This window comes from Zalophus californianus, chromosome 2 (genome assembly GCF_009762305.2).
Source record: "Zalophus californianus isolate mZalCal1 chromosome 2, mZalCal1.pri.v2, whole genome shotgun sequence".
Taxonomy (NCBI): Eukaryota; Metazoa; Chordata; class Mammalia; order Carnivora; family Otariidae; genus Zalophus; species Zalophus californianus.
Window position 1 is genome coordinate 201,862,132 of NC_045596.1, and position 20,916 is coordinate 201,883,047.

The 20,916-nt window shown below is 51.1% G+C and overlaps 1 protein-coding gene across 1 annotated transcript in view; it reads right to left on the reverse strand.

Moving 5' to 3' along the window:
* Nucleotides 1-20,916, reverse strand: part of DLGAP2 (DLG associated protein 2) — an 808,900-nt gene that overhangs the window by 171,235 nt on the left and 616,749 nt on the right. Inside the window, exon 5 of the mRNA XM_035726383.1 lies at nucleotides 1,443-1,508. Within this exon, the coding sequence (XP_035582276.1) occupies nucleotides 1,443-1,508 (66 nt within the window). The remainder of the gene's footprint in view (nucleotides 1-1,442; nucleotides 1,509-20,916) is intronic.

Genomic DNA, 20,916 nt, shown 5'->3' on the forward strand with positions numbered 1-20,916 from the left:
TCCCTGGGATCCCCCCGCACAGTGGACGTGTCAGCCTCGAATCCCCAGCGGCCACAAAAACAGGGCTTGCAGGTGCACACTCTTCCTCCGTTTCGGCGCGTCTCCCCCATTCCAGGAGACTGTCTCGGGAAAGAACGGGCACCACAGACACAATCATGACGTCAAAACCGTGCACAGTGCAAGATGCAGGTGGGCTACTCCCAAAGCCCCAGGGAAACAAAAGTCAAATGAGTCATGCACTCACTGGACGCCTCCCGAGACCTGCTTGCGAGGGACTGTCCCCAGAGTGGAACAGAATTCAAATAAGAAAGCTGGGACGCCTTTCTAGCAGGAAGGGAAGATGATTTTGCTTGCATATTTCTGAGCAAAGAAAGGCTTGTTTAGGGGAGCAAGACAGAAATACATTTTGAGCTCCACCGCAGTGCAAAATGTACCGTCACTCTTTTGGAACTACACCTATATTCATAACTTAATTGAAAAGAAAATTTTTTGCCTCTACTTTTCTTTAAAAGAAGTCACAGACTTACACAAATGGACTCCCTCCATTTACAGTATTATTCTTTAAGCCAATCAAATGGGCAAGAGATTCATTGGCTAAAGGTCTGAAATCAGTTAAGAAAAATTCAAATTCAAGTAGGAATTATCTTTTTGATCCATATTCAGCCCCGAGTGCTGTGACATCAAGAGCCTGAGCCACAGAGGCGGGGGGGGGAGGGTCCTCACTGACTGTTGGACATTGAATTTATTCAACAGCTCACATGTCTTACAGAAACCCTGGCGCCTTTTCACGTACGTGGGATCCACGTCAAGTGATCACGGCCAAAGGTGGCACTGGCTTTATTGTGTCTGTGACGGCATAGAAGTAAAATTTCCACAGGACTCTAACTAGCACCGGGGAAAATACGCTATCATATTATATCATATCATAATTCAGAGCTCCCTGCAAGAAAGCACATGATTGCATTCGGCACCCACACCCCAGTGTACGCTGGGCTTGCCCACAGCAATCAGCTATCTATTCAGGTAAAGAGCCACGTAAAAAGCTGTGGATAAGGACTTCTTCTCTTCCTTGGATATACTCAGAGTAAGGTTTAGTCATGAAGGAGCAAGGGAGAGAGGTGCCATTTTACACGTGTATCAGTTATGCTACTAACTGCTTTAACCATTATTCATAATGATTAGCTGTCTTAGTAATTAGTCTGCAATGATCTGGAGCAAATGTGTTCTCACCCATAGCTTCTGTACTCTTTACAAATTATTTAAAACGTTCACCACATCCCATTCAGGTCTTTAAATTAGGGCATGCCGAAGTCACACACATGCTTCAACCATTTTTGCGGGGAGGGATCCCGTCTCTTAGGTGCAGAGAGTCGTCCGGCCTGGGGTGTGCCCCACTGTGCCTAATCTCTGCGTCACCAGGGCTGAGGTGATGTGTACTCTACCTAGATCCTCCTCTGCTGGCCCCGGAAAGCTGATGCTGGGCTGGACCAGGTCCCCGCCCTCTTCCTCTGCAAGAGAGAAACAGAGTCATTCTTTAGTATGTTCAGGGGTACATGGCCGTCAGCTCAGTGCATTTCTAACACTCTTCACCCAGATGCCCAAACATCAGAGACTCTTCCTGGTTGCTCAAAGGCCACGGCTCAGAGCTATGTGCAGGTGCCAACTCAGGCAGAGCATCCGTGATTCTCAGCTCTACCTCGGGTTTAATCAATAATCAATAATATATCTGAGCTCTACGCAGATTTATGAGTCGGCCACGCTCTGCATTCCATAGCCACGTCCCGCTTTGGAAGCCCCCATGAGAGCTACGCTACCCAGGATGGCACTTTCTCCCTTATCCAGAAAGTTCTAGACTGAAGCCTCCTTCACCAATATTCAAAGCCTGCAGTTGCCACATTATTGCTTAATATTAGTTAATCTTAGGTCAGGTTCTTCCCAAACATGAATTTTATTTCTTTCCGTTGGGAGAACATTTCAGGTTCACATTGCTAGCAGTGATTTTCAGTCGCTCACGTGCATATATCGCAGACACGATGTTCTTAGAGGGACGTCACTGCATGAGGAAGAATGGTCTTGGGGGTCAGCCAGCATGGCCCTGCCCTTCCCGGATGGGGTGGCGGAGGCCAGAGAGCTGCCTCTTTACCCAGCTGCCCCCCACAGAGCTGGGTCAGAGGAGCCTGGTGGCTCCTGCCCTGGACTCCATCTGTGCGGCCTCAGGGTCCTCGACCCCACGCCAAATCAGGAGTGAGAGGTGTAGACAGCTGGTGTCCCCAGGGAGACAGGCAGCTTCAGGTAAGGACCCTTTGGCAAATACACTGTGTATATATAATACACACGTCATCATTTTGGCACATATTCCATAAGTGTAATTTTTCCATGTGCATTTATGCAGGCTTTCAATATTCTTGAATGAGTTTCGAGGCAAAAATTCCACATTGACATCCTGTTAGTAATAGTAAATATGGTTAGCCATGCTATAGTCTGCAAAAGGAGTCATTCTAGGGCACCGTGATCGAGCCCACGTAGGCTATCACCATGTTCATCCAGCAAATTGGCATTTTCTGTAACTACAGGACATTAAGGAAGGTCGGCAGTGGGAGATGCTTACCAATCTCTCACACAAATCTGCAGTAGAATTTCATTTCAGGGGACCTCCAGACACTGCTCTTAAAAGTTATATATATTAAACTTTTATATATGAATAATAAAGGTCTGAACTGGGTTAAGTATTTTACAAGACAGCCTATTAAAATTATTTAGTGTGATCGGACCACGCCCCGTCTCCGCACGGCTAATGGCAGCATTGCACTTTGGGGCCGTGCTTCCTGCTAATGAGTGGTCTAGTCCAGCGCCGGCCAGCCAGATGACCACATTAGGTAGAGTGTGAGAGCAGAGATGGCAATGTTTTCATTTCTTTAGAAATATAATGCAATATAACACACAGTTCTAATTAAATACAGTTGCCATGGGGACCGTGGTCACGTGGTCCATGTGGCCTGCTTGAAAGCAGCCTGCGTTAGTCGGGGAAGCATGGAATTAGCAGAATAAGCCCAAACAACCCACCTTCCATCTCAGATCATATTCTCCTTAAACACACACATACACAGCAAAGACAGGGCAAGCGTCAACACAACGACTTCGACGGACGCGTCCACATTGCGCTGGTTGTTGAAATTACAAGTTCGTGAGGTCAGCTAGCGCACACACACCGGGCACACACAGGCCACGGACAGAACGCTCACACGAGCCCACACAGCCGAGCATTCACAGAGAGCGTGAGCTCCGTGGTGTAATCCCCTGCAGCTGGACGCGGGGACCCATCTCACTCTCAAGAAGCATCCTCCCCTGATGACGGTGAGTCGGGTGAAGGTCAGTCCTGAGTTTTAAGGGTAGGAACGATTCACGGCATGTTTCGCCTCTGCTCCTGTTGTTTATCAGACAGACTGGGATAAAATGAGGCCTAGAAGCAACTCAACTAAGCAAAACCTTCACACCAAAAAAAAAGCAAAATAGGATATGGGCTGAGGACAAAGGCCACCTGCCAACCTTGGGCTTTGCCTTGAGCAGATGCAGCTGCATGTTCGAAGAGCCTGCTGGTGTACTTAGCGTCAGTCCTGCCTCGGCCCGCCAGGCCCTGCCTCTCAGCATCACTTGGTGGGGCTGCGTGTACCCTTCACCCAGACCACCCCGCCCTTCCCAGAGTCCACCCCGGGTGCCATCGGACGTGCGAGGGGGCCCGAGCGGAGTTCATGAAGCAGCAGGGGTGCGGGCCCACCGCCCCCCCGACAGCCCCACGAATGCACGCTCATGCCCTCGGGCGTCTCTCTTCTGCCCCGTCCATGCTGAGGAACCGAACTCTGCCCACCAACATCATGCAGACAAGTGTCACGGTTGCAGCGGGCGTGTGCAGGCATGGGGACGGGCAGCTCTGTGAGATCTGCACCCGGACTTTCTGAACTGCTGGGCGGTGAGCCGCCTTGACCCAGCGTCTTGATTTCTCACCATCCACACCAACCCCACCACAGCCAGTGCAGACGTGAGGTGCCCCACGAGTCCCTGCTGGGAAACGAGGTGCCCTCGTCAGATCTCATGTTCAAACTTCCATCACATTTCAGAGCAAAAATAGAAATGTGCCACACACGTGAACATCTTGGAAACCCTCCACAATGCACTGAGATGCATCTAATGAGTCCGGTCTTCACTGTCATGACACCTGAAGGGACCCCCTGCTTTGGGCTGGGCACCCACGACCCCTCCGACTGAACCCACCTTATGAGCTGTTTGTCTTCTATATCGAAGCCTGATAACATCAGCGCCCTCTGACATGTGACCCAGTGTGGCTGTTGGGACCTCAGGGCGTTTTTGTGGCTCTGTGTCATCGTGCTTCTTCAGAACCTGCGCCTGACTGCACGTGTGCGAGGCGTGTCTGAGCTGAGCATCAGATGCACGTGGGTGCAGCCCAAAGAGCCCTGATCGGCCATGCAAACGGCGGGACACAGGCACATTCTCCAGCACCCCTGTGATCGCCGGCAGACTCCTGCCTGCACCCCTGGCGTCTAGGAAGGGGTCTGAGATAATCCACAGTGGCTCTCAGTAGAACACCTACGTCCCCCATCACGGGAGGGGTGTCTCAGCTCTGTAAGACACTCACTGCTCGGGAAGGGAACCCGAGCACAGTGTCTCCCCACAGTCCATCCTCACAAGCACATTCGGGTCTTGGCCTCCACGTTGTCCACTGGGGCTTAGATGAGGCCCAGAGGTGCTGAGTAAGTGCGCTGAGGAACACTGTCACAGGCTGCTTTCTCTGCATCTCTGCGAGTGGGCGCCACACTCTGCCATGGCTCGTGTCTCATTCACAGCAGACTCTGCACTGGCCTTCCTCAAGAGGAAGTCCACCATCTTGGACTGCTCGGAATGAGGTAAAACCCCCTGAATGAAGGGGCGGAAGAGATGAGAGAAATGACCTTGGGTGGGGGAGGGACAGATGGGCCAGAAGACCCCCAGGGAGACTAACTTCAAGGAGAAATTCAGCATTCATGGAAGTCAGTGGACATTTGACTTCTTTCTATGTATCATCTATCTACCATCTATCATCTATCTACCATCTATCATCTTAATCTATCAAGAATTTATTTATTTGACAGAGAGAGTAAGAGAAAGAGAGATCTTGAGCAGGGGTGAAGGGTAGAGGGAGAGGCAGACTCCCGCGGAGCAGGGAGCCCGATGCAGGGCTCGATCCCAGCACCCTGGGGTCATGACCTGAGCCGAAGGCAGATGCTTCACTGACTGAGCCACCCAGGCGGCCCTCTTTTATTTTTTTAAGCTTATTTATTTATTTCCCTCTTTTATTTTTTAAGCTTATTTATTTATTCAAGAGAGTGAGAGAGAGTGAGAGCGTGAGAGCACGTGCCTGGGGAGAGGGGGCAGGGGGGAGGGAGAGAGAGCCTCAAGAACACTCTGTCCTGAGCAGGGAGCCTGATGTGGGTCTCGATCCCACGACCCTGATATCACGACCGGAGCCAAAACTAAGAGCTGGACACTTAACCGACTGAGGCTCCAGGTGCCCCGTGACATCTGTTTATGAGGCAGGCGCACGTCCCGGGATCTGTCCGAGGAAGACAGTGCTGGGGCTGAGTCGCCTTCTGCAGAGTCTTTGGTTGTGACCCTGCTCTTCCTCCCCTGTGAGCCCAGCAGACCCACCCTTGGCTCTCAGAGGACGCACAGGGTCCCACAGGGTGTCCGGCGGCCCCGGGGCCTGCCACGTGCTTCCCAACATGCAACGGGGCTAGATGAGCCCTGAGACCAGCTCAATTAACCCAGTTGGATTTGGACAGTGAATCACAACGTCTGCTTGTGGACACACGTGGTGTGGCCCTCCTGGGGCAGAAACAAGAATTGTGGATTCACCGGTAAACCGCTGGTCCTGGAAGACGGGAGGAGGCATGATGTGCTCTGCCGAGAAGGAGAGGCACCCAGCATGGGGTGGCTACAGAGCAAGCCAGGGTCCTCCACGGACAAACAGCCCCCAGGAGGCCAGAGCCAAATACGGGATGTCAGCACAGCTACTGGATGGGTTTTGGCTCTGCTGAGTCCACAGGGCAGCTATCCACCTCCTCTGGGGAGTGCTCACAGCTTCCCTGGGACAGTCCCTTGCTACCGGACACGGCTGGTCCCCTGACCCAAGGGGATGGATTCTGAGGCACCACGGCAGACTGGAAAGAGAAAGCTGGGTCTACCATGAGAGAGTACATCAACTTCTCGGGCCCGTTGCTCACGCCAAGAGTGGAGACATCGCTGTCCTCTTCGGAGGGCTGAGTGCCTACAGCTCTGGGCAGGGTGGCCATACCTGTCTGGAGCTCTTCTTCCTCCCGCTGGATACACTTCGCGGGACTCGACTGCTGAAGCTGGCTCCTTCTTTGATCTTGGAAAGTAGGGATTGGCACTAAGACCACCCATGGCCGTGAGCAATCCACTCCCTGTGGGTCTCTGTGATGCGTTATTTTGGAGATGTGGTGAAGAGGGGTGCTATGTACAATAATTTATGCGCACATCTGCAGGGAGTCACGGCTTCCCTGGTTCACTTTTTTGCCCCAGCCACCCTGTGGCGAGGCAGGACCTCATCTCTACTACGATGGGTGCAGATATTGAGGCCTGGGGAGTGTAAGCCGCATGTCTGAGGTCACACGAGGGTTCCTGTGAAACCACACCTCTCACGCTGCAGGTCCGGGCTGTTCCGGCCAGGGGGTGGTGGCCTCTGTTTGGAGGCATCAGCAGTGAATGACCCGCATTTCATAAGTGGTGACCTATGAAGTCCTACTGCTTTCAACCTCCGGGTGTTTAAACTCTCTTAAGTAGGGGTACAAATCACACCTTTTGGGTGGAGAATAGTTGTCTCCAATCACACTAGCCTGGAATTGATAATAAGAAACAGGAAGGGATTCAAAATAGTAGGCTGAAGGAAAAACAATCTTTGTATATGAACAGGCAAGTTGCTCATAAGAAAATATCGATTTCTTGGTGTAAAGGCATACAATACCGTGATTACCTCATAAACATCAAGAAGACAAAATGCCAGCTTTAATGCACCGTGCTGGGACTCCGCCCCATTCCCTGCTCCTGACAGCGTTCCCACGAATATATGTGTGTTATTGGTCGGTGTACCCCCCGGCTTCCTTGGCAGAGGGAAGGTCTTCCCTGGGACAGTCCCTTGCTACCGGACACGCTGGTCCCCTGACCCAAGGGGAGTGGAGAAGCGGCCTACGCCCTTCCCCTCCAGAACCCCGGTGTCCACGCTGCATGCCAGAGTGCAAGCCTTTAGCAGGACAGTCTCATTCCCAAATGCGACCTACACAGAACCCCAAATGATGAAGCAGCATGGAGATGGGGAGTACGTGAGGAGGGCTGTGGGCCTCCAGCTCCTCTCTGCTGGCACCCTGAGGCTCCTTTGCACAACCCCGGGGCTGAAGGGCACACGGGGCAGCCGGGAACAGCGAGACAGTGGAAGCCAGCCTCATCTCTGTCTGAAGAGGACAGTCACTTCCTCTTATCGTGGGGACAGCAGGTTTTGCTCCGATGGGAGTAGAATGGGAAGATTTGCTATTAAACGTAGGTTTCAACATCCAGCTGATGTCCCCCAAGACCATTCGTGGCCCCCACGCGGGTCTTCCCTCGGGGTTGGCCCCACTCCAGGTCTGTTCTGTTCCTTTTCCAGTCCCGGGACCCAACATGGCTCACAGAGGCCTTGACCAGGTCACAGGCCCCCTTGCCCCCGGGGTCCCGCTGACTCCGTCCATCCAGCGCCTGCTCACTTGTGCTCGCTTGCATGTCCGGCTCCGCTCAGAGCCTTCCCCTTCTTGCTCAGACCCACCAACGTCAGCCTCCCCCAGGAAGGCCACCAAGAGCTCTTTCAGGGACAGGGACTGGGTGGAGGCGGGCGGTCAAGTTAGCAAGTCTACCTGCGAAGACGAGTTTCCTGACTGTGCGGCCAAGGTCAGAAAACTCCTCCTGATGGATAGAAAGGGGCCTCGGGGGTCACTAGTGTTACCGGCATGGGCCCAGTGACACCCCAGAGCACAGGGCGGTCCCAGGCTTCAGGCACGACACGTGGCAGTGGTTCCCAGGACTCCGTGATCTCCGCTGAGAAAGTTAAGTGGTCCACAAAGTTTGGCACTCCGACAGTCTGCCCAGTTTCTAGATTGTTCCCGTTCTTTAAAAGTTTACTTTTAAAAAAAGCATCCTCAAGCCTACATTTTAGCCGTTTCCCTAATGATGGGATTTGAAGGCTGCTTAAATTAAGAATTCATTTCTGCTCCGTTAGGACAAAGACACTGATTAGCCTTAATGTTCACTTCCCTTCTGTTCCGTTCACAGCTGTGCCATTCAGCCACTGCCACGATGATTACTAACGGCTTTTTCCTGAAAGCCACAGAAACACTCATGATTTTAATTTTGGACCAAGGATCAAGTCTCAGCAGAAGCGGCCCCTGAAGTCTGCAGATTTCTCACTCGTAGTTAAATGTCACTTAAGTCTGGCTAAGAGAACGATGCAAAGTCACTAATGAGTCAATCCCAACCCAACTCAGGATGACAACCAAGGGCTCTGCGAACAGGTGTCGGGCTGAGCGTCGACGCTGCACAGGAGGGCTGTGTGACCGCCGGCACAGCCCCGTCTCCGGGCCTGGAGGCTCGCGAGCTCAGCTCACCACCCCTGCCTTTCCCATGAGTTACAAATGCGTCTTTAAGGAGTTCAGGTGTGATGAATAGCATCATCCATCACTGTTGCCTTTTTCTGGATGTGGGAAAAGGAGACTGTTTGTTATTTAAATATCTGAAAGCATCCAGATGAAAGGGTACCTTCTGCTCTTAAAGTTGAACGCTACTCACTTCCAAAGTGACATTAGTTGTATTTTATACAATGTTATTTATTTATTTTTTAATCGAATTTTATTATGTTATGTTAATCACCATACATTACATCATTAGTTTTTGATGTAGTGTTCCATGATTCATTGTTTGTGTATAACACCCAGTGCTCCGTGCAGTATGTGCCCTCCTCAATACCCATCACCAGGCTAACCCATCCCCTACCCCCCTCCCCTCTAGAACCCTCAGTTTGTTTCTCAGAGTCCATCGTCTCTCATGGTTCGTCTCTCCCTCCGATTTCCCCCCCTTCATTTTTCCGTTCCTTCTCCTAATGTCCTCCAGGCTATTCTTTATGTTCCACAAATAAGTGAAACCATATGATGATTGACTTTCTCTGCTTGACTTATTTCACTTAGCATAATCTCCTCCAGTCCCATCCATGTTGATGTAAAAGTTGGGTATTCATCCTTTCTGATGGCTGAGTAATATTCCATTGTATATATGGACCACATCTTCTTTATCCATCATCTGTTGAAGTGCATCTCGGCTCTTTCCACAGTTTGGCTATTGTGGACATTGCTGCTATGAACATTGGGGTGCACATGGCCCTTCTTTTCACTACATCTGTGTCTTTGGGGTAAATACCCAGGAGTGCAATTGCTGGGTCATTCGGTAGCTCTATTTTTAAATTTTTGAGGCACTTCCACACTGTTTTCCAAAGTGGCTGTACCAACTTGCATTCCCACCAATAGTGTAAGAGGGTTCCCCTTTCTCCACAACCTCTCCAACATTTGTTGCGTCTTTCCCTGTTGATTTTTGCCATTCTGACTGGTGTAAGGTGGTGTCTCAATGTGGTTTGTTTTAAATCTAAATTCCAAACAAACGCGGTGTTAAATCCTTTTCACTACTCTCTGTATTTAATAAGGTTTTATGCCAAAGTTTGCTTGAAGATTTGCCCATCATGTTTAAACTGGAAATACCACTTTAAAGACAGAGAGAAGGGTTTTTTGAAGCTTAGGCAAATCTGGGGTTACTGCTGAGCATGCTACGTGGTGTGATGCTGATCAGCTCGTGTCTCTGATGGACGGGTCGTTCTAACGCTCGCTCGTGGGAGGTCCCTGTGCAGGGATGCCACATGACATGCAGAACGCCCAGTTAGATTTGACGTTCGGATACTAAAAGAATAATTATTGTACCTATGCAATTTTACGAAGGCACTCTGTGCTTTTATTGGCTCAGTGTTGGCTTGATACCCCCCAAGGAGATGCTCAGGCCTGGAGTATCTCCCAGAGACCCTGGCCCAGCTAGTGCTGGGGGATCCCGGGCAAGTTCACGTCATGGCCCCAGAGCCAGTGTAAAGTGTGCAGCCAGCGGGGAGAACCATTCACTTAGTGGAACGAACCAAAGTAATTTATTAAAGCCCCAATTCTATCTTCTCCCCCTCCAACTAAAAACATCAGACCTGACATCCAACCCTGAAGGGCCAGCTATGGCCAGCATTCGTGGGCTGCAGGGGCGCCCAGCACGGCCCCACAGTGTGCAGGTGCTTCTGGAGTTACTGGCTTCGTGTGAAGACAGGGAATGGGACCCTCCACCTGCTTCCCTGCCTCTCAATCTCTTTGTTACATCACCTGCTGTCTGGAGGGGAGTTCTTCAGGCATTTTAACATTCAAAGAAGCCACGATGTTAACTTTTAAAAACTCCTAAATATTCTGTATTTGATATGTTGCCTTAATTTTCTGCGCTGGATGAATATCCAGCGTCTGGCTTTGCCTGTTCACTCTCCACGGAACGACCTCCATGCCGAGTGTCAAGGGCTCTGATGCGCAGGACGAACAAGCGTTCCACTTATGATTGTGCCTTGCCTGGGGCTTTGCACAAGTCACTGCACATATGCAGTGACACTCTGTTTCTTTCCCTTTAAAAATATCTGATCGCGGCAAAACGGTTCGATGAACTCCAGTACAAAGTACAGAGCGTTGGAGACCTTTCCACTACTGTAGAATTTCCTGATGTAACGCTCACAAGAAAAGTGGTGTGTAAACTAGTGCACTTCCTGATCCTCCTCGTGCAGGGAGGAAGGACGGGAGGCATTCACCAGGATGCCCCCGGGCACGGTCTCTGATTGGAGGACGACGGCGACCTTTTGTTGTCCTCCAAACTTCCTGCGCTCTGCAGATCTTTTTCAACCAGCCGGTAGTGTTTTAGAAGTAAACAGAAAGCATAGTAGAGCCGCCCTGTGAATCTCCTACTTTATCGGATGAGACAGTCCGGAAGGAGGATGGCGGCAAGGCTGAGCTGGGAGCTGGTGCAGCTCCTGCCCCTGCAGCTCACGGTGAGCCCCCGCCTGGGGAAGCCCAAGAGCGGTGCACGCAGGCAGCTCCCAGTCCAGCACAAAAACCGGCTCTCCAGACGTTCATCGTGTGTAGGAAACACGAAGAAGGAACAGTTCTGTGCTTTTCCTTAGCCATCCGTCTGTGACACAAGCAGGGCTTCTCAGGCATCGAAGAAGGCAGCTTGGGAACATAGTCCTGAGAACGGTTGCACCTGAGCTCCTCGCAGACCCTGAACACGGTGCAGGGGGTGGGCGGTAAAGGCAGAGACGCATGGCGCTGTGTGTCTTGAGGCCCCGTCAGACATCTCTGTCCCCGGGAACTCCTTCAGAAGGAAGGTGTGAGGTGGTGGATACACAGAGGCCAGGCCCACGGTGACCCAACTGTCCCAAACCAGAAATCCAGGCCCCTGGCCCCTTAACGCCCCTTTCTTCTGTCTCAGACACGCAGCCTGTTGCCTCCACTCATCTGCGGAGCGCAGAGCCTTGCCTTGGAGGAGGACACTCGGTATTGGAACGCTGAAAATAAAATGCTATTATACCTATTTTGTAAATGAGGAGCTGGAGCTTCAGGGATTTCGGGTAGTTGACCTAAAGTCCTAGGAGGCACGCCTGACATTTAACACTGTATTAGTTTCGGGCGTGCAGCAGAATGATTTGGTGTTTGCACGCTCCACAAGCAATCAGCACCATACGCCCGGTCGCCAGCCGCTGCCGCACACGGGTACAGAACACCTCAGTGACAACACTCCCACGACCACGCCACAGAGGTGCTAGACCAGGGGCCCCACCCTTCTCTCTGGCTCCCGAGTCCAGCTCTTCCCGGGCTGCACGCCTGCTCAACCGCCATCCGGAACCCCTGCAGACATGCTTGGGAAGATGATGGGCACACGAATATGTGGCCGGTACCGCTTCTCCTTGGCTTTCTGTGCCTTTCTGAAGTGTCCACGTGCCCACTGTCCTCAATCTCCTCCCTGAAGCACTCCTTTTCTGGATTCGAAATCTGGGCTCAGAAAAGAGTAATGACCAATTCGTTCATACTAAAACCTAAATGGATGCCAGTAAGCCTTCCCCAAGTGCCCACGCTACATCCCATTCTGCCTGACGGTGGCCCGGGCCAGGAACTGTGTCCGCACTCAGAGCCATGAAGCGTTGAGGGTAGCCTGCTTTTCAGGGGCCAGTCTCGAAAGGAGCCTTGAGTCTTCCAGCCCTGGCACACCACACGGCAGGGTGAGAGGCCCGGGCCTACTGAGAAGTCCTGTTCCTGTCCGAGGACCAAATACTGAGCGCACTCTGGGCTAGTCCTACCTTATTAAAATGCCTCCTTAAAGCATCACTGAGAAGATGATATTTTCACACATATAATTGCACTGAACTGAGCATCTCCTGGAAACAGAAGTTGAGAGGGATGTTCTCCGGGCTGTAAGCACTGCTACCTCCTCATCACGTTCGAGCCCTGAACACCTGTGGGCCTTTGTCCCAGAAATCCCCATTCAGCAGACACCTGTTGGCTGACCCTGAATTTGGGGCACAGTGACCCATGCTCGGGGCCCACAGTCTGGAGGAAACTGACACAGAAACACACGATTTCTGTCCAGTGAAGTGAGTTCAGACCTGGCAAAGGCACAACGGGAGTTCTTCATGTGGTCACGTGGATTAGGTCAGGATTTCACGGGGTGAGTTATTTTAAAAAATGCATTTCTTAACCCCAGGAACTCTGCTTATGATTTATTATGTTCAGATGTTGCATAGACGTGAATAAACTCATAATTATATGTAAAATTTATTATATAAATCTATTAAAATATTTCAGAGCCAAAATGTTATGCTTATTCTTACTTTCTGAAAGAAAGCAACTTCAAAAATGTGATTTGTGGGTGGTTGTTTCAGACCCCGAATCTTTGCAAATACCCACTTTCAGGACTATTTAGCCATAAAACTGAATTTTGATCTATAGCCCCAGGCCTAGCCATTGTTCACTATTCCTTTGGATATTAATAAAAGTGAATAATGTTTGTTAAAAATGACAGATGAAACTGGGCACCTATTAATCATTGACAAATCATGCCGAAGGTGTCATTCTTCTTGTTTAAATACATCACCCATCACGTTGACTAGCGGGAACCCTAATAGGTACACAGTTTCACGGCAGCCACCTAGATGGCAATTCATTCTTAAAGCCCTCGGTTTCCAGATCGATTTTGGTTTAACAAATTATGGAGCCCCAGCCCGAGATGCACTGCAGATGGATGGCGCACACTGCAGCAGCTTGGTTGCTCAGTATTGTCTCAATCCGCGCAAATGGCTGGTCCTGTGGGGTCCCAGTGACATGAGGGAAGTGCCAGGTCCAGCTGCCTCCCAGGAGCACATCCCGTGATCAGCGGCCACAAACGCGTGTTTTGGCACCGTGACACAAATGCACGGTGCTCCTGTTGCCGGGTTCACGGGCAGCCTGTTTGCCTCCAGCAATTTATGTTCTGTAATGAAAATCCCATCCTATGTGGGGCTCTCAGGGGTCACTCGGGAGCCAGAAGAGCAGAGTGATGGGGCCCGCGGTGCAGCCCCCTCCCCAGCTCAGGAGCCACGTCCCTAAGGAAGCACAGCACCGTCTGCCGGGGCCAGGCAGACAGCCTCCCCGACGGACCTTGCCCTCCCTGGGCGGAGCTCTGTCAGAACTCTCTGAAACTCGACAGGCTCCTCCTAAGTCACGGAGGCCCCAGGAGCTCGCGGCTCTGAGCGGCCACCAGAGCTGAGATGTCTGGGTTTGTCCTCAGGGACTCTGCTCCGCGTGCCCGAGTCTTGCTGCCATTACGAACATCTGTGTGGACGGCACAGCTTCCCAGCCGCTCGACTGGCCCACATCCAGGCCGAAGGATGCGCTCGCTTCTGTTTCTGGGGCAAAACACGTGAGCCTTGTCCCCCGTCTGTAAAATGGGGGCCGCATGACGTGAGAAGAACCCACGGGATGTCCCTGAGCAGAGTGCGTGGCACTAACTTGCCCTCGGCATGTCCTGACCTCCCCGTGAAAACGCAAACAGCTCTTGGGAGACGTGACGCTGTGTCCCTTCCCTCCCAACGTGAGTACAGCTGAACCACCCAGGAAGGTCTCTGGCCGGAGCTCAGAGCCCAGGTAGTGAGGACCGGGAGATGGACGGACTCCAGAAGAACACAAACATGGAGTGGGGATCCTGAAGATAGACCGTTGATTTCCTGACTTTGTCCTTCATCTGCAAAATGGACCCACACTTCAGACTGTTCCCATCCGTCAGCCGTTGAACTTGGGTGTTCTGGAGAAGGACCAGGAAGTACCAGCCCCACTGAACGGTCTTAGCTCACGCTGACCTTGGGACACAGGGCCTCGGCCGTGGTTCATCAGCTGTCAGAAAAAGCATTTATTCATGGAATCTGGCAAATATGTGCTTTGCCTACATATCTGTCTCATATGATGTGTCATGGCCCTTATATTTCTCAACTGGTTTTCCATGAACTTTGAAGATGCATATGTTGCTATTAAAAACATTTTCTGCATTTGGGGCACCACCCAGGTGAGCATCCGACTCTTGATTTCAGCTCAGGTCGTGGTCTCAGGGTCATGAGATCGAGCCCCGAGTTGGGCTCCATGTTCAGCGAGGAGTCTGCCTGAGATTCTCTCTCCCCTTCTGTCCCTCCTTTCTCTCTCTCTCTCTCTCTCTCTCTCTCTCTCTCAAATAAATAAATAAATAAATAAATAAATCTCTAAAGGGGGAAAACGGCAGAGAAGTCAACGGAAATACGACCAGTGGCTAAGGGGTCAGACCCGCTTTCTGGTGCAGGGGGTATCTGGGTCCCGTCGGATGACTCCGCTTGAGGGCAAGTGCCAGTCCCAGAGACCACACGACCTTCTGTGTCCGCCCCCACTCCTCCAGCACACGATGGTGGCCGTGGAGGGCTGGGCTAATTGCCATGCATTGCCTGTAAGAGTTCATGAACTAACAGCAGGAGTGTTTTCATATCAAACGCCATGGTCACACAGAAGTCCCCATCCACTCACAGCTCGGGTCCGTGTCCGCCTTACCAGCTGGAGGAGCCCAATGACCCCAAAGCACTTCGAATCTGTGGGAAGAGCCTGATGACCCCAAGTCAATTAGAGATTCCTCCGAGTTCCCAGATCAGGGCTCTACATGATCACCAAATGATTTTCTGCCCTCCCGATAAAAAATTACTGCACCACAAAAGAGGCTTGAGATTATCTGGCTTTTCTCAGGGACAGGACCTGCCATGCATAGGGCTAAGCCACCAGGCTTCTATTTTTTCTCTCCTATATCTCTGGGCAGTGAGGATCTACAGAACTCTAAAACCATCACAGCTGAACTTTCCTCTGCAAATCTGCAGTGCTGAATTCTGAAACCCACGAGCATGGCTTCGGCTGGACTGGGCGACTTGGCCAGTGTGCAGGCGCAACATAGCAGTGCTCCGGGAACTGGAACAGTCCTCAGTACAAAGCAGTCAGAGGTCGTTCAGCAGCCCATGGGGCTCATCAGGGTCGCCCCGTGTCTGGTCTCTGTGTGGCCGCAGTGGTCCTCCCCCAGCTGCTCCAGGGGCCACACCTCCTCCCCCCATCCTCCTTCCGGGCGCAGCTACCGGCCTTCGAGCACCTGGACTCCCTCCTGCCTTTTCTTTAAAAGAAGGATTTTAATTCTGATCACTATTACGATTGCTAGTTTTGAATCTAAGAGGCCCTAATTACCAATTTTGAGCAAATGATGTTTTCGGGCCTCACAGACCCATCCTGTTACATGACAGCTCCTGGGAATGCGGTCCAGCCTCTCTGTGAAGGGGAGGCCATGGTGTGTCCTGGCAGTCGCCCTCCCTCCTGCAGAGAAGCCCTGCCCTCCCAGCCTCTCTGGCAGCCCCTGAGCCTCCAGGGACAACGTGGGATGCCGGGTGCACACAGTCATCCCGAGGCAGTGCGAAACCTCGCAACTGTGCATGCAGCATCAGGCGCGTGTAGCTGAGGTTCTGCGCACGGCGGCCCCTCCCTCACAGATGGGGCAGGTGCAGTCACGGTACTCTGTAAAGCTCCAGTTGGGTCATTTCCTCCTGAAAACCCTCTGAGACTCCCCACAAAGTGCAAAGCCCCAGGTGGTGCAGGGACCCTCACATCAGACAGGAAGCCTGCCTTCTATGGCAGCCTCAGAAACGCCCCAGGCCCTCCTACTGCTCCCTGGGCCCCAGGCTCGGATGGCTCGATGGGCCACAGTTCCCACCAAGTGCTGGCCTGAGGTGCTGGGGACCTGCTGGAGCTGGCGCCGGGAGGGAGGTGGGTGTGGCAGCGGCCTGGTGCTGCTGGGGGACAGAGCTCCCCCCCCAGTGCCTCACCCGTCTGCTGGGTGACTGTCCCCGGCTGCATCACTCAGGCAGGGGCCGTGTGGCTGTGCTGCATCCCCCGGGAGCAGTGGGGCTGGGAGCAAGTCTGGGCAAGGCAGGCAGACCCCAGGGGTCTTGTCCGTCAGAGCAAGTACCTAAGTGTTAATCTCGTGGGGCCTTCCTCATTAACTACAGGATATTTTATAGAGCTACTGTGAGCTCTTGTGAGAATCATAAAAAACGATATCATTACTTAACAGAGCATTCAATAAGTTCTATTATTATATCTGTAAATTATTTAAAAAGTCATGTGATGAGTTTCAACCCATGCCAAACTCTGTTTCAGAGATAAAGCTTCTAAAGCTAAGCACAAAAAAACAGGGTAGAGAAGCACGGACGTCACACAGAGCGAGCCAGGTGTAGTTTCATTACAGGTATTAATGATTCATGGTAAGAAATCTGTTTTGGCCTGTCTAGGTATCAACAGGTTCATCAGATGGCTTTTCACGTTTCTTTTAAGAGGAAAACTATGACCTGGAAAACCAAGTGCTCTAAATTTGCCAGTGTCTGCAAAACGCACATATTCTCATGTATATACCATGTGAATGAACTAGTTTCCCCCAAATGGCCGGGTAAGCATGACACCACACAACCACCGGGACGTGTCTGTGTTCAGAAGGCGTGGTTCCTTTGAGCCTCGTCACGAAGACGTCTGCAGCGTCCTCCCGAGAACACAGACCCGATCCTAACGGATACGCCAAGGCTGCATGGGGGGCAGGGCTTCGGGTCCCACCCTGGGAATCTCCTCCCCACCATTCTGCACCCTGGGGGTGATGTCACGTAGCCTGGCGACCAAAACAGGACAGTCAAGGAGCCCAGGAAGCCCGAGTCCAGCTGATGCTCAGCACACGGAGATGCCCGAAGAGGAGTTCAATTTTCTGGGCCAGCTGAAGAGTCAGAGCTTTTAAAAATTCATTATCCAAGACTTTAATGCCTTACAAAAAAAAAAAAAATCCCAAAAAATGTCATCTAGCTTTGACTTTTCTTCCTAAGATTCTTCCGGAAGAAGTCTTTGCCAGTGTAAGGAAAAGTGTATTTCCTATCAAGCCTGGTGTGGGAAGGGCCTCATGGCTTCATTACCCAGCAGCTTGTGTCCTTGTTTCCTGTGCACAGGCTGTGTGGGAAATGCACCGACACTAGATTGGTGCAGGTTTAAACACACTGTTCAGCTTTATTTTGTTAACATGAACTCTCTTATTTGGCAAACCATCTATAAGTGATACAGGGGGCCAGCCAAAGGACTAGCTGTCTTGTGTCTTTGCTTAAACAAACGTCTTCTTTCTTGGTTTAAGCTGTTTAAAGTGAGAGGTCTGAATGCGTATGCCTTGTACATACATATGGCTTTGTAATACTGTGGTGCTGAACACAACAGAAGAAAGACTTGAATCCACCCTGAGACATCCCCTCTCCTGTTCTCTTTCAAGAAAGCACAGAGACAAACTCACTTAAGTCGAGCCAGCTCTGAGAGCCAGAAAGCGCAGCCCTGCTGTTGGGGATGATGAAGCCCTCCCCCAGCCATACAGGGCTCCTCCGTGATCGAACAGAAGGCAGGAAGAGACATGGGCTCAGTGTGGTTTTACCAAGTATATGGGTTAAATGTCTGCCCACTGCAGGACATCCTTGGGAAATTACATCCCCACACCAGCACCATCCAGTTTAGGTATGCAACCATGATACTTGCACAATAAATCCCACCAGATAAATAATTCCAGCTTTCAAGTCTTCCATCCAACCCAAGGTTCCTTGCTGTTTGCACCACTTGATCACCAAGCACCGAGGGGCACAGACACCAGCCAACGTGGGCCTTAGGAGCTGTGGTTGAGGCACAAGGAAGAGACTCCTGCAGAATAAATGATTTTCTCCATCTCAGGGTTGGCCAACCCTTTGCATAATAGGAAATGATAAGGGGGACAGAAATCACTGACTTACCAAAACCAAATAGAGAATGATACCATTCATTGCTTTCAAGACTCAATACGCAAGGGAAAGTGGAACGAACAGCCTTTACTTTTGCTTCATGAACCACGTCCTCCAAGGAGTCAACTCTGTCCCCACCCCTTTCACAAGGGGTCTGATTTTCAGATGCTCATTTATAGCATGTTAATGGCTACACAGCCTGCAGAGTCCTCAAATGTGGGCAGCAAATCCTATCAACTACTCAGGGCAAAGCTTCCTCCTGCAAAAATATATTTTCATCCTGAAAACAGCCCAGGCACAAGCGCTCTGAGCTGGGGCTTATTATCACTTGGTTCAGTTTCTTATTACATGTGCCCCTTACAATTCCTGTTTGCATTTTCTGGTGACTAAACAAAGCTCAGGAAGTCCCTTTGGTTTATGGAATGGAAACTCATTTTAGACTCATTGACTCTGAGACCTGCAGCCTCCCAGGTCAGCAGGAATAATTCTCTGGCTTACCTGTGCCTGCCTCACTGGGAGCATCACTAGTCTGGCCATCCCTCGGGTTCTTGGGGCTACCACTTGGTATTATGGGTCCTGAGGTCACTAAATTCTTTTGTTCCAGCATCACTTCTGGAAGGTTAGTAAGTGTTTTCTGGAGGTTCTGCTCCACTAGTTGTATTTGGCTACAGTACATCTGGCTCTCAATCTCCCCTCCACTTCACAACATGCCTGAAGCTGCCCTCCTTCCTCTGCACCTGGCTAGTGACTCATCTTTGTTAAGATCAGACAGTAAGTCCTTCCTGGATCCCCAAGCAGAGGGACACCCTGCTCTGACACTGGAGAGCCACGTAACTTAGCAGAAGACACACATGCATGGAGAGATAAACAAAATGAGCGAGGTCTTGAGGCAGGAGAGTGGCCAGGAATGGTGGGCTCACCCAGGAAAGCTAGGATCCAAAGCCATGGCTCACTTGAGCTGGGCCACAGGGGACGGTACGTAAGTGGAGATTTATGGACATGGGAAGGGAAGAACAGTGTGTGGATGCACACAGAGCAGAAATGTGGGGGGTGGCCAGCTTCCATCACTGCATCCGCCGAATGGGCATTCACCACAAACAGGTCAGGAGAATGGTGTTTCTGCTACATGTCTTGGTATTTTATGTTTGGTTTGTACCTGTTGGCCCTTATCCAAAGAGCTGATCTAAGCAAATAGGGTAGGTCTCTGGTCACGGCTCCTGAGGACAGATATGCATCCGCCCTGTCCCTTGGGCATGAAGATCCAGGAACCCCCTTTTCTTTGCAATGAACCAAATCCTCTGACAGCCAAAGGCTATCTGTCTAGCACCTACCAGAGTAAAAAGGTAAATTCTGCATAGAGGAGGTGCTCTATTCTGCGTGAATTACCCGGGAATCGGCCAGTCTTTATGTATGTTGGATTCCTGAGCATCACCTGAAGCAAGCAGATTACAACACACAGTGTTACTTAGAAAAAATGGGCATTTTGAACAGGGGCCTCCTCAAAGGCAAGTCCGTGGCAGGTAGACCGACGTCTAGGGAGCGTCACTCTGAGGGTAACAATATTCAAGTCTGCACCGGGGGGAGGAGCTGAGAGGAAGGGTGTGATCCAAACATCAGTGCTGGTCCCAGCAGCAATTAGCCTGATGCAGCCAAAAATACACACATGCTGGGTCAGTCAAACTATAAAAAATTAAGAAGGCCGTAGGAGAGTCGATCAAGTGACATCCCTAGAACAGAGGAGGATGGATGGACAATTATTCACACCCTCAGAGGAGTTTGTTTCTCAGGGTGGGTGTAAGTGTGCAGTGGGTTATTATCAGGATTTCATTGTTTCTCTCACATAGATGTGTAGTAAGTAAGACTGCAGGATGATTTTTAAAATGCATCTGAGGCCCTCTTCAGAAACTCACTAAAACGAAACACAAGCACGTTAGGCGGAGACACCGAGGCTCCTCATGCATTCCTGGGCGCATCTTTCGTCATGAAGGATGTGAGAATCGTTAGCCACATAACAGATGATGTCGTGGAGCTCTGTGTTCTACAGCTTCTGTTCTTGATAACCGCCCCCGCCCGTCACAACAACTCCAGCCAAGCAGTGACACCCCCTCGTGAAGAATGCCGTGGGCCCCTCGTACTTCCATTTTTCTTTTTTTTTTTAAAGATTTTATTTATTTATTTGAGAGAGAGAGTGAGAGAGAGAGAGCACGAGAGGGAAGAGGGTCAGAGGGAGAAGCAGACTCCCCGCCGAGCAGGGAGCCCGATGCGGGACTCGATCCCAGGACTCCAGGATCATGACCTGAGCCGAAGGCAGTCACTTAACCAACTGAGCCACCCAGGTGCCCTACTTCCATTTTTCTAAAGGAAGATCGACCAGCTCTCTCGGCTGTGAGATCAAACTT